This window comes from Heloderma suspectum, chromosome 14, assembly GCF_057233095.1.
Source record: "Heloderma suspectum isolate Gila_16-S chromosome 14, 16-S_ref, whole genome shotgun sequence".
In the NCBI taxonomy this organism is placed as follows: Eukaryota; Metazoa; Chordata; class Lepidosauria; order Squamata; family Helodermatidae; genus Heloderma; species Heloderma suspectum.
The window spans coordinates 24,617,066-24,634,835 of NC_139471.1; the positions used below are offsets into that span (position 1 = coordinate 24,617,066).

Consider the following 17,770-nt stretch of genomic DNA (forward strand, 5'->3'; position numbering starts at 1 on the left):
CACAGAAGGGAGGGCTTAGCAGAAGCTCCACTCACTGTCATTGCTCCCAATTCTACAGGAGCTGCCAAGGTTCAAAAACAATAACTAACCCACAGTACCCCCTAGAATACAGAACAGTGCAGCTCACGATCCAACAAGTCTCGCTTTCTGACTCCAATAAGGGCCAGAACACATTTTGCTGCCTGAGATGAAGGATGAGATGACCCCCACACACACACACACACACAGAAGCCGCTTGGCCTGGCAGCACAATCGTCCTTTAGCCCTGGGGACAGAATGACATCCTCCACCACATCCGAGGGTGGGTGGCTACATTTGGAGGCATGGGGCACCTTCCTGCGTGCTCACTTGCTGCTCCACCTGGCCCCTCCCTGCCACCCATACAAACAAATGCAGCAAATTGCTGTCAGTCACCGTTTCTTCTCCAAGAATGCCCCTTGGAACAGGGCATTCTGGGAAAAGCAAAAGGGTGGCCACCACTGATCCAGCCTGAAAATTGTGTGGACCCATTCTCAAAAATGGTCCAAAATAGCCACCCTCCCGTTTAATGCCCTAGAGGACAAATGGGGCACCACAAATTGGTGTGTGGGCAAAATCTGGCAGCAAGTGAATTTGGGAACCCCATATGATTTCCCCTGCCAAGGGGAGCAGGGGATTGGAGGGGTACTCAGCCGAAGAAGATTTGCCTCCCCCTGACCCCGCAAAAGTTCCACCACAGCCCCCACTCACCTCTCTCAGCACATCCAACATCTTCAGATACAGCATATAGGTTTTTTCAGCAGTTGTGATTTTCACACGCATCTTCTCAATGTTGTTCTCCAGCTGGCGGATTGTCTGTGACACAGGAAAGAGCCAGCAAAGGCCAGGCAAGCTTGAAAAGCAACTTTTCATCTGTACCCCATAACAAAGACAGTCTGAGTTTCAATATATTCACTATCAAAATAAATTTTTCTCCTCTTCCCTCCCCATTCCTTTTTCCTTGCGTGTCATGTCTTTTTAGATTGTAAGCCTGCAAGAAGAGACTGGGTCATTTAATGGATTATATGGGAGCCTTTTGGGCTGAGGAGTGGCATAAAAACACTTCAACTAAACAAACAAACAAATGCATACTTTTTCAATTATTTGTCTTAACTGGAGCTGTAGAATGAGTCCCAAGGGCCTTTTGCCCTTTGAGGAACCCCTCCCCCCAAGTAAAAACTCTTCTCCTTTGAACCAATCAATTACATTTAAATATATTCACATTTCACCCAAACCCCATAATAGATATCTTTTGAAAAAATATTGTGAGCTAATTGCAATTTCACCAGCAAACGCATATCACTCTTGGTATGAAGGAAGTTCTTGCATTGTCTACACCAGAATTAAAGTGCCTCCAGGACATAAAAGAAATGTGCTCTTAATTTAGGGTCCCCTTTGGTTAAAATCGGCCCTGCTCTACTGATTAATCAACTAGAGCTTTGGTTGATTAATCTACCAATCAAATGTTGTGCAGCCCCAATGCATTTCCAGAAGCAATTATTTTGCATGAAAGGAATACTAATATCAATACATAGCATTTATATCAAAGGTGGGGGACCTCAGGCCATCCCAATGTTGCTGGACCACAACTCCAAGCCCCCCCCCCAACTATTGGCCATGCTGGCTGGATCTGACAGGAGTTGGAGTTCACCCAGACTGGAAGGACCCAGACTCCCACTCCTGCTTTTCATAGCGCTCAAGAATATCCAGAGTATTTATCACATACTGTGAAGGCCCTGCGTGGTGTCCCAGTGCCCACAGATGTGCTGCATATGGGGACAGTCCTGTCAGCTCAGTCCTGGTGCTCAAGCGATGGAACCCTAGAAGGTTTTCTCCACCCTAGAAAGCTAATTTGGGCTCCTCCATGATGGCATTTAGCCACTAAGTGAAAACGCTGTTGCTCCAGTGGGTTTAAGGCATGGAGAATGATGAAATGGGAACTTTGCTTCCCCTTTTCTGCTGAGGCTAGGTGTCCCCTTCTATGGAGGACAGTTCTCTGTTTGAAAGGCTTCCAGAGGAGAGTCCTCAATTTTGAAGGCATCCTCTGTTTGAATGGCTGCCCCATTCAGTTCTAGTTTAAAGAAAAAGAAGCAAAGGAAGGAAGAGCTAAAGGGCCTTGAAGCTGCCCATTGACCCCACCTGGGCAGCAGACTGAACAAGGCGCACACAGCTCACCCGGTCACGGCCTTCCATGCTATGGTGAGATGCACCACATTTCTATTTAAATTATAATAATTTAATCTGTTTAAATTATTATAACCATTTCTAAATTTGCAACTAGACATATAAATTTCCACATGCAGTTTTTAAGCAAACTAGCATCCTCTTTTGTCCTCTTTTTTGGCAATGCATGTCTTCTTTTGTGGCGATTCATAATTGGCACCCTACTTCTGTTTCAATCTGTTGTTTTTATCTTTTACTTTTTACTGAACCTTTTAGAACATTTTATTGCCTTGCTTTTGTACTTGTTGGTCACAGGGTCCGGGGCTGGGCCAGGAGCAGCAGTCTGGTGTGAGCCAGGAGCAGGGGACCAGGTGCTCTAGGAAAGCAGCCCCAAGGAATGTTGCTGCCTGAGGCAAAGGACAAGACGGTGGGTGTCCCTCCCTTTCCACATACAAAGCCTGGCTGGCCTGGCACCACACCTGACGGCAGCAGGCTCACTTGGGGGGCGCAGGACTCCTCCTCCGACACTTTGCCACCGCCTCTCAGCATGTGTTGCAACTGCCTCACACTGCCTAATGGTAGGGCCAGCCCTGAAGTCAGGGCCAAAGGGGGAGTCAGGACCAGAGCAATGAGCAGGAGGCAGGACCAAGCAGCTAGCCAGAAATCAGGACTCAAGACCCACCAGAGGCACAGGAGCACACCTGAACTCAGGAAGACCTTGTTGCTCAAGTGAAGTTCTGGTGGAACAGGAAGCCTTCTTGGCCTCCTTCCTGCCCGTGTGGGCAGAATGGTCAGCCTGAGTGGGCAGAATCTGCTGAGGCCTGAGAGTACTTCACTGGGAGGAGGCCACTTGCAGACCAGCGGGCTGCCTCACGGGCAGCTGCACACAAGCCCCGCAGCTCTCGTCTCGGCCAGGGAAGGGTGGGCACCGGCCGAGGGCCCACGCCCCAGCAGCCCCCCCGACCAGAGCCCCCTGGAGTCACCCCTCCTCTTTGCCATGGCGGCCTGCTTGTTCCCCCGCCCCTCACCCTGGCCCAGATAATGGCGGTGGCGAGGAGGAGAGGAAGATGCCACGGCCCAGCTGCTCCCTGGCTCTCCGCCTGCCAAGCAAGCAAAGGGGAGCAAAAGGAGGAGGAGGAGGAGGAGCAAGGGCAGCTGGGAAGGCTGCCTCTCTGAGGGAGGAGTCCACGGGGGGGGGGCATCCTGCCCAAGGGCCAGCCAGGAGCCAGCCCTGTGATGCCCCCTGGTGGGAGACAAAGGCTATGTTGGTGGACCCAATGTTGTAACAATTCCAGCAGCATCTGCAACAAGGTTGGTCAGTATGAGTGGGCGAGATGAAGGTGAGCCGCAGCGGGCCTTGGCTTAGTCCACCTCGACAGTCGGTGTCGGGGCGGAAACTGACCTGCCACTCCCTGGATCCTCAGAGCTCCCTCTCTCCTTCCACCAGACACAGACGACTCCGTGGGCGTTGCTTTCATGGCGCCCAGAAGAAGAGGTGTCTTGAGGGGGCCCCTGCCATGTGTTCCCCGGGACCCCCGCCCCCTCCCCCCCACCCGGGCACCACCCCGGGGCGGCTGGTGGCTCCGACGTCCGTGGGGCGCTAGCTCCGCTCCGGGTCTCAGCCCGGACCCGGCGGAACGCTGAAGGCGCTCTCCAAGGCCGCCCTCGGATCGCCCCGCTAGACCCCGGCTGAACCCGGGGCAGGTCCAGCGCCCCAGCGCCAGGGGAGCCGCCGGCGTCCGCGGGCGCCGCCCGACGCCCGGCCGCTCACCTGCAGCTGCAGCCGGGGCTCCGGGCCGGCCGTCTCGCAGTCGCGCAGCCGCCGCAGCCGCAGCCGCAGCCCCTCCAGGAGCCTCCCGCGCCGCTTCGCCTCGTGCAGCAAGGCGTTGTGGGCGTTCATCCGGCCGAAGACGTCGCTGCTCAGCGCCTCCCGCGCGTGCTGCGGGGCACGAGAGGGGGCGTGGGCCGCGCGCGCCGAGGAGCGGCGGGGCGCCGGCTGCAGGCGCCTGCGGGGCCGCCCCGGCCGCGCGCCCGGGAGCGCCCAGCGGCAGGCGGCTGCGCCGGTCCCTCGCCCGCACGCCGCGCGGCGGGTCCGCTCTCCGCCGGAGCAGGGCTTCCGGGAAGCGGGGGGCCCGAGCGGGCCGGGCCGGGCCGGGCCGCGGCGGAGCCCTTCGCACGGCGGCCGCGGCCGGGGCCGGGGCCGGGGCCGAGCGCTCCCCGCCGGGCGCTGCGAGGGTGGCAGCGAAGCTCGGGCAAGGAGGGCGCTGCAGGGCGCTGCTAGAAAGCGCTGGTCCACGTCCCCGCGAGCCCGGGACCGCCGCGCCTCCGCCAGTGCCCGCACCGGCCGGGCCCGACGGGCGACCCAGGCCCACGCGTCGGGGGGCTGATGCCGCCCGCCTCGCGCTGCTGATCTGGCCCGGGCCCGCCTGCTCGGCGAGCCGTCGCTCGGAGCAAGAGGGCCCCGCCCAGCCCCGAGGCCGCCCTTGCAACGCGCCGCCGTGGGAGTTCCGCTCGGGGCCCTCCGCCTGCCAAGCAGGGGCTCCGCCGCCTCGCCACCCGGCCGAGCCCCCACGGGCGCTCCCGGAAAGGAGGGGCTTGTCCGGAGCGGGCGCGGAGCGGTCTTGCCCGCCACACAAGGCGCCCTCGGGCACCTCCTCTGCGGATCGGCCCCATCCCCTTCCACAGCCGTCTGCGGCAGCGGTCCTCAGGACGCCGCGCGGCCGGTGCTTCCCCGAGCGGCGCGCTGCGTGCGGCCGGAGCCCCCCCTCGCCGCCCGGCATCTCCCGCCAGTCCGCGTCGTGGGGCGCCCCGAGTTCCGTGTGGCGGGAGGCAGCAAGACACGTCTCTGCCCACTCTCTGCCACCAGTCTGCGACTGCGGAGCCCGGCCGCCCGCTCAGCGTGGCACGTCCACGACAGGGAGGGGGCGCCGCCTTCAGCCCCGGGGCCGCAGCTCGTTTACGGGGAAGCTCTCGGGGGCCACACCGCAGTGGTGGGCGGGGCCAGAAAGAGCCCACCTGCCAGCATATCGAGGCTTGGCGCGCCTCCTGCCAGCAACTCAGCTCAGGGGGGGCACCTCAGCCTTCTGTAACGGGGAAGAAGCTGCACAAACGCCAGGAAGTCGCCAAACGGTCAGTGTTGGGGGGCGGGGGCGTGGCCAGTGGGGAACCCCAGAGGGCAGGATGAGGACCCCAGGAGGGCTGGGTTTGGCCCCCGGGCCCGGAGCCGCCCGGAGCCCCCCAGAGCCCTTTTCCGGTCACCTGCGGCCCAAGATCCTTTTAACAGGAGACGGCCGGAGTCGAACCTGGGACCTCTGCATGCAAAGTGTGTCCTCTGCCCCTGAATTCTGCCCCATTCCATGAGGACATTCTTTTTAAACTGTTTGAGATATATGTTGTTGTGTGCGCTATTTGTCTGATGTCGTTATGTGAATGGTTTTTATATTTTATATAATGTGTTTTAATGGTTTTTAATTTTTGTGAACCACCCAGAGAGCTTCTGCGATGGGGCGGTATAGAAATATCATAAGTGAAGTGAACGACATTACTGGGACAGGCAGCCTGTGGGGGCAGGGGTACTCCAGAAGCGCCCGTCTCCCCGGCGGGACCTGCCTCCCTGGGCTCGCCGGAGCTCTGATGTGCTGGTAGGAGGTGGCTGGGCCGGGCCTGCCCCGGATCTGAGCTGCGGGACCCCTCGTGGCGGCCGCGGGGCGGCGGGGGCTTCTCGCTGAGAAAGAGGGAGGCGGGCCTCCTCCTCCCGGGTCCCGGACTGGGCAGAGCCCTGGGGCCGCCCAATGGGCTGGGATAAGGGGGGCGCCTCGGGCCGCCCATTACCTCCACGGAGTAGTCGGCGAAAGCTGAGCGAAGCCGCTTCCTCTCCCGGCAGGCCCTGTTGATCGTGACGTGGTCGTGCTGCGAGGCGCGGAGGACAGAGAGAGCGAGAGAGAGAGGCGCGCCCACGCTGAGGCGGGCCGGCGCCGCGCACCACCGCCCGCCCGCCCGCGCTCGCGCACCCGGGGGGCGGCCGGCCGGCCGGCCATCTCGCGGGGCCTGGCGCGGCCCTGCAGCCCCGGGGCAGGGCAGGGCTGGGCGCAGCCGCCTGGGCCGCGGGCCCCTGCGCCGCGCGCACAGCAGGCCAGGCAACCTGGCCGAGGCGAGAGGGCAGAGCTTGTGCGGACGCCGCGGGGGGAAGCGCTCCTGCATCGCGCTGGGCAGGAGGAGCGGCGGCCCACACGCGCCAAGTATGAGATGGTGGTAGCAGGCGAGAGGCGCTGTTTTTGAGTGCCCCCTTATGTGAGTACAATAAAATAACAATGCGCGCGCGCGCGCACAACTCCCTGCACGTGGAAAGCCAGCCGACCAGGGGAGAGGTTCTAACTTCTTGTGATGCTACCTTTCTCCACACAGGGAGCTTGGTGACAAAGAGGAGGGCCATTCAAGAGGCGTCACCCGTCACTTGGAACCTGGAGGGATACAGTCCGATCTCGTGCCTCGAGTCGGAAGCCTGCTGGAGGTGTCGTCCGGGCCTGCGTCAGGCCGAAGCGAGGCCCAGAGGCGAGAGATGGGGCGGGGCGGCCTTCTCCAAGGTCCTGAGTCGGCCCGCCGCTGGAAAGGCAGCTTCCTTGCCGCTGTCCGTGGTGCTGGAGGAAAGGCCGCGGGCGGGGTGAGCGGGCCTGCATGTGATCCTGTCTCAAAGTGCTGAGCCCAGTCCTGGTAAGCAGGCCAGGGGCCCAGGGTAGGCTGGAGTCCGTGGCCGCCCTCCCTCATCGCCTCACTGTCCCCAGGCCCCCTGTCTGCCCCCAGAGCCCAGCACAGTATTTGGGCCTATCTTCAAAGCGCTCCAGGTGTGTTGGACTGCAACTTCTATATCTCCAGCCAGCATGGCATGGCAGAAGTTGTAGTCTAACACATCTGTAGGACCACCAAGTCAGGGGAGGCTGGAACATTCCCCAGTATAGCTTTGCTTTTATTTTAAAATTAAGACACGGATAGGATCAGGCTGTCCACCGATGGATTAGTTAGATGCATTGATGGAAACCCCTTTGATCCAAGGTTCAAAACCTTGGGACCCCCCTCTGCCTCCCTCTGCTGCCACCTTCCCTGTTGTGTCCATTTCCAGACTGTAAGCTTCTTGGGGTGGAGACCTTCCTCTTACCCTTTGTAAAGCGCCATGCACACATTCGGCATCCACCTCCTCCGCATCTCGGCAAAAGCAGGGCAAATGGCAGCAACTGTTTGTGCTCATTTAGGGTTGGATACTTCTAATTTCCTCTTGGACACTGGGGAATAGCTTGGGTTATGTAACAGGAAAAGGGGGTTCCAAATTTGTTTCCAGGGGGGGGGCTTTTTAACCCCTGTAGGACATTTAGAAATCTTAAGAACCACCTTCTCCCATCTGTTCCTCCCCAAGTGCTGCATTCAGCATCTGAGACCTTGTTCTAGATCCCTCAGCCTTATGAGGCATGGCAGCTAGTTACTAAGAGCAGAGCCTTTTCTGTAGGGGCACCCACCATACCAGAAGAAGTCCATCAGGCCCTGACCCTTTATACTTTCAGGCAGTTGGTTGAAACATGGGTACGGCATCTTTTGCCTGAGTGCCCTCTTCTTTTGATAGCCTCTGCTCCCTTTTAGGACTGTTGTTTTAGGAAAAATGTTTGTGGGTTTATTGCTAATTTCCAGAAAGTGGCCATGTTAGTCTGTTGCATCAGAAAGAACATGGAGACTTATGGAACAATAAAGGCTCTTTGTTGTGGTTTCTCCATGATTTCTCTTGGCTCATTCAATAAACTCTTTGTTTATTGCTTCACACATTGTGGGTTGTTATACACACTTTTATAAATTGTTATGACATTTTGCCTTGTAAGCCACCTTGAAGTCATTGTTGTTGTTTTTAAAAAGTGTGTGTGTGTGTGTATGTGTATATATATATATATATATATATATATATATATAAATTGTGCTGCATTTGTATCCTCTCTTTTCCCTCTTTCAAGGCAGTTTACACAGTCCGCTTCCTCCCCTCCACTTTTTCCTTACAAGGCTAGGCTGAGAGTCCAGGACTGGCCCAAAGTCACCCAGGGAGCTTTGGGGATAAGTGGGGATTCGAACGTGGGTCTCCCAAGTCCTGTTCCAAAACTCTCACCACTGTACCATGTGTGGTGTATTTTAAGCCTTTAAAATAAAAAAGAAATCCTGCCTGGTTCTTGAGATCTTCTTGAGAGGCCCTTCTTTTGAGACCACTGCCTTCAAAGGTGTCTTTGGTGGTAACCCAAGAAAGGGTGGCTGTTCCCAGGCTGTGGAACTTCCACCAAGAGAGGCCAGGCTCATTCCCTCTTTGGTGTCCTTCTGCCAGCAAGTACAGACCGCTTTATTCACAGAGGCCTTTGGCCTCTAAGCGGGTCTGCTGGGTTGGGTGCTGTCCATTCATTCATTCATTCATTCATTCATTTATTCTGTCATTGGTCTGTTTTTATTCTATTTTATTGTTTTAATCAATTTTAAATTATACCTGTAAGCTGCCTTGAGGGCCATTTTGGGGGGGGTGTTAGAAATGTGGGGTACAAATCAAATCAATAAATAAAAACAAATAAACAAGAGAGATGAGGGTTTTCTCCAGGTACAAGCTTTTAAAAAAGAAACAATAAAGAGTAACGAATAAGCAAGAGAGGCCAGGGCTTTCTCTATCACTGTATCACCTTGCCTAGACTCTGCTGGTCATTTGCTACTCTTAAAAGGTCCTGTCCATGGGGCATCACTTATTCATCCTTCCCCAAGCTGGGGCCCTCCAGGGGGTGGGGCTGCAAGTCCCAGCAATCCCCCAGCCAGCCTGGTGAATTACAGGACCAGCCAGCAGGCCTGCTCTCCAGCTGGAAGGGTTGCTGTCTGGTCTGCCGAGGACCATGCCTGGCAGAAGGAGGGACCAGCACCCTTACCTTCAGCCCAAGGTTGAGGTCATGCATCCCTTCCCGGACGTTCCCACGCAGAAAGCTGATCAGGTGCTTGTTCTTCCAAACTGTCTCCTCACTCCCTTGGATAAAGAGCTTCTTCACTTGCTCTGGAAAGACACAGAAATGGAAGTAAGTTGCCGGAGGGATCTGGCCAGCCATGACAGGAAGGTGGATGATACACCTTGGGTTTGACTCAGCGTCAGGGCTTTTCTGATGTCCCTCTGTTGAAGTCACTCTGTTTGCTCTCCCTTCTCCTGCTCCCCTCATCTACTAATAACCATGCTTAACTTTTCTACTAGGGCTGGAACCATTCACTGATTCATTTGTGAGATTAATCCAGTAAAAGCCATTTTATTAACTAAAAAGTTACCCCGTACACACAAGCAGAGTGCCTCTTTTTATTTATTAAATTAAATTTTAAATTTGAAGCTGGTGCTTTGCTATTGTGACCCACCCAGAGAACTTTGATTTCTAAATGGCCCAATAGCCAAAGTGGTGTTGTTGTTGTTGTTGTTGTTGATAATGATGATGATAATAATAATAATGCAGCACATCATCTGAAAATGAAAAGAAGGATGCTCTTTGCTTCAGAACTGTGATCTTTATTCACATGTAAATCTGATGGATTAATTGATTAGAACTCATATGTTGAATTGACTCAATTTTTTTAATTGGGTGACAGATTTCATTGACAGACTGCTTGTGCATTCAAAGCATTTTACTCAGCAAGCTTTGCAACAATCCTGTATGGTGGATCAGTTTTATTATCATGTCACAGATGTGGGGGGTGAGGCAAAGAGAATAGTGGGCTTGCCTACAGCCACTTTGTGGTTATTCCAACAACCCTGTGAGATAGGCCATCCCTCTTATCCTCCCATGACAGCCACAAAGGAGACGGCCAGGCAAGCTGCTGCAATGTGAGTGGTGAGGGCCCCCTCTGTCACCATTCTTGAACTCTTGATGGTGGAGCTGTCCGTGCTCTAGCGACATCCAAAAGCAGCACCCAGGCTGTGAGAGAGACTTGGCCAAAGCAATATACAGTGAGTCTGTGGCCCAAATGGGACTTGCGCCCATGTCTCTCTCAAAGTCAAATCCAGCTCTCGAGCCACCTTGGCCACCAAATCTTTTCCTGCCACGTAGCCCTTGAAACAGGGGTGGGGAGCCTCTTCCGGCCTGAGGGCCAAATTCCATTTGGAGAAGCTTTCAGGGGCCACATTTCAGTGGGGCGGGGCCAAAAGCAAAAGGGGAGGGGCCAAAATGCCAGCCTGTTGCAGCTCACAGCTCCCGCTGCCAGCAGCGCAGCCTCTGGAGAGGCATTTCCCCCTTTTAGATTGGAGGAAAAGCATGCAAAAGTTGGAGAACCAACAAAGGATCAATGGTTGGGGAGGGGGAGCCGAGAACCACCTGGGGATGTGGGGAGGGGGCTTTCTGGAGAGTCCCGGAGCAGTGAGACTGGTGGCATGGATGTCTCTGGGGAGAGCTCCTTCGGAGTTCTGGCTACTTCTGACTCAAATCAGGAGTGGATTTACTCCCACACTGACATCGGAGCCACTGGCCCCCACTGTCCTGGAGGAGCAGATTTGGCCCCGGGCCAGAGGTCCCACAGTCCTGCCTTGCAAGGAGGAGCCCCCTCACCAGGCACCACCAGTTCTGCTTCCAGGGCTCTGAGAGCTGTGCAGAGGAAATGCACCGGAAGACCACTGTATTTCGAGGAGGTGGGGGAGCGGCGTGCCACGGCCACTCCTTGCCTGCCTGAATCTCCTGGAGCATGGTGGAAACCAGGCCCCGCAAGAGCGCTCAGCCGCTGGCTGGAGTCTTCCCGAGGCCAGTTGTCTCCTGGGAGCATGCAGCCTTGCCTCAGTGAGGCTCGCTGCTGCCCCTGGCTTTAGCTGATCTTTCAGGTGGTACAAGAATGTATGGACATCATGAGATCTGAGAAACTGACCGTCAGTCCAGGTGTGATCTGTTGGGGCACATCTCAAACCTGCATGGAGCAGCAGGAGAACTCAGGTGTAAACGTCACCAGAGACTTGCCCACTGGGAGCTTCGATGCAGACCTGGTGGGTGTCTCCATGGGAGATACGCTGTGAGCTGGCTGTGTTTGGAGGTTGTTCAGGGCACATGATGTGGCCATCCCACAGCCATCCCAGAGATTTTCACAGAAAAACTGGTTTTTCTGAGACTACTTTTAGACTGATTGTTTTCTTTAATTTGGCTTGTCTGTGCTTCTGTTGCAGTGTGCACCAACCCTCCACATTTACTTGGCCATGATAGCCCTGCCCAGGGGTGTGTCTTTCACCTGGCTGTGACCTCACTGACCCTGGTCAAGGGTGTTCCCCCATTGTTTCCCCTCTCAGTGTTTCCCGGATGTTTCCGCCATTTTGCAGCTGCCCTTCAGGAATTCTGAGCTACCTCTTGGTATTTACTTTGCCTTGCCTACCACTGTCCTCTGGCAGCCACCCCCCTCCCCAAAAGTACAGGTGTGTTCTGCTAAAAAAAATTGCAATGTTGAAATAGCACATTGGCACTAGGGATGTTAGAGAATTCTGCCATGGACTCCAGTGAGACCGGATTCTTTAGAATCTGGGCCCCCGGAGTCATGGGCGGAATGGAGCAATCCCCACTACCACCCCGCGAAACTTCCCCGGGATGGATCCTACCTGTTGTAGGCCATCTGCTGCCTTCGTCTGCGGCCGAAAATGGCAGCCCTGGTCCGCGGCCACCATTTCCCTCACTACTTTAGCCGTGATAGGCTACGTAAGTATTTACGTAGCCTATCACGGCAAAGAGGAAGGACGCAAATAGCGCCCACCATGCCATTTGCATCCCTGCTCTTTTCGTGATAAGCTACATAAATATATATGTAGCCTATCATGGCTAACGCAGGGATGCAAATGGCAGCTGCTACAGCAGCCACCATTTGCGGTCGCAGCTTGGCAGCGGACGGAGGTCCAGCTGCAGCTGGGGAGGATTCCGGGGGGAGGGACGGATCGCCTCCCCCCCACCGCGGAAGCCCCACAACGGAACAAGGTAAGGGATTCATACATCCCTAATTGGCACTACATCATAAACCAGAAGTAACCACTCCAGTTTCACCAACCACAGCCACCTCGGGGGAGTGGGGTTATTTGCAATTTGGTTATGAGCTGGGTGGACATAGAGAAAAAAAGGTGGGGAGACCAATGAGTTTGGCTTGTTTCCCACCACCCCCTTTCCCCCTTTCTCCTTTCCCCTGCTCACAATGAGAAGTCACTGCGATAAAGAACAGAAGGGATTTTACATCACAGAGAACTACATAACATCAAAGAAGCACACTCTAGCAGAAGCGAAAGAGAGCTTTGGGTAGAGTTATCACAGCCTTTAACCCTTTCACTGCAGGGGAGTGAGATTTACTTCTTACTTCTGAGTAAACATGCACAGAAGGGGTGGGGAGGATGTTAAAGATTGAACTCAAGCCACTTAAAGGGATTGAGTGTCCCCACTACAGCGGTAATGTGAGGGGTCACTGCTGGGCTCCTGCGGATTTTCTCAATGGGAACGGAAAAAGCTACTTTCACTGGGGAAATAAGGGGGAATGGGTCAAAGAGGCATGCCCAGCATTCCACAAGCTCCTTTCTTCTTTTCATGCAAGCATTACCACCCTCAATGTTCAGGCCTTTTGGGATCAAATGGAGGCTGGGGCGGGGGTGGGGGGAGAAGAGAACTCAGGAGTAGGGATGTCAGAGAATTCCGCCATGGTTCTCGGTGAGGCCGAATGCCAGTGCATTCGGCCCCCCAAACTCCGTGGTGGAACGGCCTGCCACCCCCCCGCCCCCCCGCGGATCCCCCCCGGGACGAGACTTACCTGGGGCGGATGTTCCGGACGGCGGCGGCTCCAGTGGCGGCTTCGGCGGCTGGTCTTCTGACTGGCCGCCGCCACCATTTGCAGTCTGTTCCCCCCCCCCCATTCGTGATAGGCTACGTAAAGACTTACGTAGCCTATCACATCTGGGTTAAAAAAAAAAACCGCGTATGCAAATGGTGGCGGCTACAGCCGCCATTTGCGTTCCTTATTTTTGGCTGTCTTAGTCTACGTAAATATTTACGTAGACTAAGACGGCAAAAATAAGGGGGAACGCAAATAGCGTAGTGGACGCTATTTGCATTCCCCCTTATTTTCGCTGTCTTAGTCTACGTAAATATTTACGTAGACTAAGACAGCCAAAAATAAGGAACGCAAATGGCGTAGCTGCCGCCATTTGCGTACACATTTTTTGGGTTTTTTTTTTTTTAACTCAGACGTGTTAGGCTACGTAAGTCTTTACGTAGCCTATCACGGCTGAATTCAGGGACGCAAACGGCAGTGGCTACTGCTGCCGCCATTTGCGTCCCTGCTAGCCAGCGGCCGGATGTCTGGCTGCTGGCGGAGCTGGCCGGCAGCTCCGTGGAATCCCTGCGGAGCGGAGCGGAGCCGGCTGGCCAGGATTCCACGGGGAGGGACGGAGCGCCTCCCCCCCCCAGCGGAACCCGGCGGAGCCAGGTAAGCAGGGTTTCGTACACCCCTACTCAGGAGCAGAGCAGAGCTTCTGTTATTTCATTTATTATTATATTTATATCCCCTCTTTTTCCCTCTTGCACGGAACCCAAGGTGTCTTACATGGTCCTCCTCCTCTCAGTTTCACCCTCACAGCAACCCTGTGACGTAGTTAAAGCTAAGAATCAGTGACTGGCCGAAAGTCACCCAGTGAGCTTCATGGCTGAGGGGGGACTGGAACCCGGGTCTCCCAAGTCCCAGTCTGACACTCTAACCACTGCACCACACTGGATCTCTTGGCAGACTACCAAATGATAGCGAGATGTGCAGAACCAAAGGCAGGCCCTCACCAAAAAAGGGGGAGGGAAGTAGCCCCAATAGGCTCCTAATGGCACCCCAAAGACCAGCTCTTATTGCTAGGCACCATTCCCTTCCACAGTGGCCCAAGTTTCATTGAATGCTAGCCAGTGCTTTAATTCCTTACACACACATCTTTCCTCTAATGAACACAAGGCAGCTTACACTGTTTCCGTCCCCCTTTTTATCCCCTTTTTATCCTGTGAGGTAGGTTCAGCTGAGAGGTAGTGAGCAGCTGAGGCTCAGCCAGCAAGCTTCATGGCGGGGTGGGGATTTGAACCTGGGTCTCCCTGGTTTTAGTTTGAGACTCTAACCTCAATGTTCTATGTCAGTGTTGCCAATCCAGGCTTTCTGTGACTTGCAAGCCCTAACCTTTGTAACCCCAGCTAGGTGGGGAGCTGGTTGTGGTGACATTCTGGTGGTGGGGAAAAGGCACTCTGCACATGTTCAAAGGCACCCCTTCCTCTTTAAGGTAACATCACATTATGTTCCATAAACTGAACCCTAGCACAAATTGCCGATATGAGGGTGGTAGTAAGGACTTTCTCAGCACCTATAGCACCTTTGTTGGTGGTAGATGCCCTCCCCAAATGTTCATTCTTTCTGCATAAGGAAAGAAGGTCTAGGTGCCAGGATGCCTGAGTTCTATAACCCCTTGAAAGCTATGTGTTGAAATGCTTGGATTCCAGAACGGAGCATCTTCCATTAGCAGACTATCAGAGGATAGCAAGATGTGCCGAACCAAAGGCAGGCTCTCACCAGAAGAAGAGGAGGCTGACAGCTCTTGCTCATTTCAGTATGGTAGGAGAACTCACCCCATGAGGACCTAGTGGCACCCCAAATCTCCCCCTGAAAGGTACACCACTTGCCTTATGGTAGCACTGTCTCTATGACCACCCCCGCACTCCAGTCCTCCCCACCTCAAATCTGCCCATCCCATCTGCTTATTGATATATTTCTCAGTCCAGAAAATACCTCTGAATTGGGGGGAAGTACCCACCCACCCCCCATTTCACATGCCAGCAAGGTGATGCTCAAAATCCTACAAGCTAGGCTTCAGCAGTATGCGAACCGAGAACTACCGGAAGTACAAGCTGGGTTTAGAAGAGGCAGAGGAACTAGAGATCAAATCGCCAACGTTCGCTGGATCATGGAGAAAGCAAGAGAATTCCAGAAAAACGTCTATTTCTGCTTCATTGACTACGCTAAAGCCTTTGATTGTGTGGATCACAAGAAACTGTGGCAAATTCTTAAAGTGATGGGAGTACCAGACCACCTTACCTGTCTCCTGAGAAACCCGTACGAGGGCCAAGAAGCAACAGTAAGAACCAGACATGGAACAACCGAGTGGTTCAAAATTGGGAAAGGAGTACGACAAGGCTGCATATTGTCACCCTGCTTATTTAACTTATATGCAGAGTACATCATGAGAAACGCTGGGTTGGATGAATCACAGGTCGGAATTAAGATTGCTGGGAGAATTATCAACAGCCTCCGATACGCAGACGATACCACCCTCATGGCAGAAAGCGAAGAGGATCTCAAGAGCCTCTTGTTGAGGGTGAAAGAGGAGAGTGCAAAAGCTGGTTTGAAACTCAACATTAAAAAAAAACGAAGATCATGGCATCTGGCCCCATCACTTCCTGGCATGTAGAAGGGGAAGAAATGGAAGCAGTGACAGATTTTACTTTCTTGGGCTCCAAGATCACCACAGATGGTGACTGTAGCCATGAAATTAAAAGACGCTTGCTCCTTGGGAGGAAAGCTATGGCAAACCTAGACAGCATAGTAAGAAGCAGAGACATCACCTTGCCGACAAAGGTCCATCTAATCAAAGCTATGGTTTTCCCAGTAGTAATGTATGGCTGTGAGAGTTGGACTATAAGGAAGGCTGAGCGCCGAAGAATTGATGCTTTCAAACTGTGGTGCTGGAGAAGACTCTTACGAGTCCCCTGGACTGCAAGGAGGTCAAATCAGTCAATCCTAAAGGAAATCAACCCTGAGTGCTCATTGGAAGGACAGATACTGAAGCTGAAGCTCAAATATTTTGGCCACCTAATGCGAAGACCCTGATGCTGGGAAAGATTGAAGGCAAAAGGAGAAGGGGACGGCAGAGGATGAGACGGCTAGATAGCATCACCGATGCAATGAATATGAACTTGAGCACGCTCCGGGAGAGAGTGCAGGACAGGAAGGCCTGGCGTGCTATGGTCCATGGGGTCACGAAGAGTCGGACACGACTGAACAACAACAACAACCCACCACCCTCTCTTAGCAGAGTTTCTGTGCTCTGTGCCTTCAACTGCTGCAGACAGGCATACACTCAACAGGTGAAGATGGCATTCTCCCCTTCTCTGCTTCGGGACAGTGTGAGTTGAATGCCTGCCTGTCCTGACAAGAATCAGGAGCACTGCCTGAGCCTTGCCAAAGGGAGTTGGGTACAGTGGTTAGAGACAAAATGCTGTGGCCTGGGGGTCTCTGGAAGGAAATTGTGCCACCTAATGGTTAAACAGAAATGAGGAGTGGGTCTTCTTGGCAGCTTCTGGGGGTCCTAAGAAGGGAAGACAAGCGGTACTAGGCGCCTGGGTTCAATTCTCTTTTTTGGCAGAGATGGTGCTATTTCACTGTCTTACAGCACAGCAGCAAGGGGGGAAACTTCATCACTGTCTCCAGAGGAGTGTTGGGGGGGTGTATTGGGGGCTGGAAGCCAGGATCCCTGAGTCCTTTCTAGCCTTTGTCTTGTGGAAACTATTTCCCCACTTGGCTCTGCCCCAAGCTAAGGGGGTGAGGGAGCCAGTGTGCAGCACGGGGGTTGGGGGGGCAGGTTGGGTACAGGACACCGAGTTCCTTCTCTCCTTCCTTTTCTGCCGGTGAAGGAAGCTGTCTTCTCACTCCACTCCCCTCTGATCCAAACCATTCATTTCAACTGTGGTGCAATTAAGTAATTTTACACTGGACTTCATAATCTTAACTGCCCCCGCACCTCTTTATATGGCTCCTGAGAACTCCCCCACACCACAATTTCATCACATCCCAGCAATCTGCTGTGGCATTATTGCTCCCACCCCATTTTTCCCCATGTGCGCACTTTTGCCTATGGCTTCCAACCCCCTCCCTTTCTCCCGTTCTCCCTTTCTCCTTCCTCCTGCTCGCAACGGGGAGGAAAAATAGTCACCGCCATAAAGCAATACAGCATCAGAAGCTAAGGAGAGCTTTAGGGGGAGTTACAACTAGCCTTTAACCCTTTCACTACAGGGGAACAAGATTTATTTCTTACTTCTGAGTAAACATGCACTGAAGGGGGGTATGTTGACGACTGAGAGCAAGCTACCTAAAGGGACTGAGTGTCCCCACTACTGGGGTAACGTGAGGGGCCGCTGCTGGGCTCCTGGGCATTTTCTAAATGGGAACGGGAAAAACTGCTTCCACTGGGGGAACGAGGGGGAAGGGCAAAGTCCCCCAGGAAAGAACTACCCACCTGATGGTTCCAGCACCCCAAGTAAAATGAAATCCATGGGTCTGTGCATTGAGTCTTGTCTCTACTGCAGTTTTAGAAGAGAATAAATTTTTAAAATTGGGTGGAGGAGGTTCGGACGTAGGATGGGGAGGGAGGGGGCACTAACACGCACATTGGCCAGAGAAAACAGAAAGGGCAGAACAAGGCGAGAGCGGGAGGGAGGGAACAGGCTTTCTGAGTGCAGACCCCTCCTAATAGCCACCCAAACAATTCCCAGTATGCTGCCATGTGACCTGCCGAGAGCCCCAGGCCAGCTTT

General features: G+C 54.1%; 1 protein-coding gene across 3 annotated transcripts in view; it reads right to left on the reverse strand.

Annotated features, from left to right (window-relative positions):
- The window catches only part of CCDC183 (coiled-coil domain containing 183), a 34,441-nt gene extending 16,887 nt beyond the window's left edge, over positions 1 to 17,554 (reverse strand). The window contains exons 1-6 of one of the 3 annotated variants that reach the window (XM_084821460.1): positions 17,474 to 17,539; positions 9,111 to 9,232; positions 6,572 to 6,818; positions 6,013 to 6,090; positions 3,953 to 4,120; positions 730 to 834 (exon numbers count right to left, since the gene is read on the reverse strand). In XM_084821460.1, coding sequence (XP_084677586.1) covers positions 730 to 834; positions 3,953 to 4,120; positions 6,013 to 6,090; positions 6,572 to 6,613 — 393 coding nt within the window. In that variant the 5' untranslated portion in view covers positions 6,614 to 6,818; positions 9,111 to 9,232; positions 17,474 to 17,539. Of the gene's footprint in view, positions 1 to 729; positions 835 to 3,952; positions 4,121 to 6,012; positions 6,091 to 6,571; positions 7,936 to 9,110; positions 9,233 to 17,473 lie in introns of those variants that run through there. The other 2 variants (XM_084821459.1, XM_084821461.1) reach the window with 2 other exon arrangements.
- Positions 17,555 to 17,770: the final 216 nt, after the last annotated feature.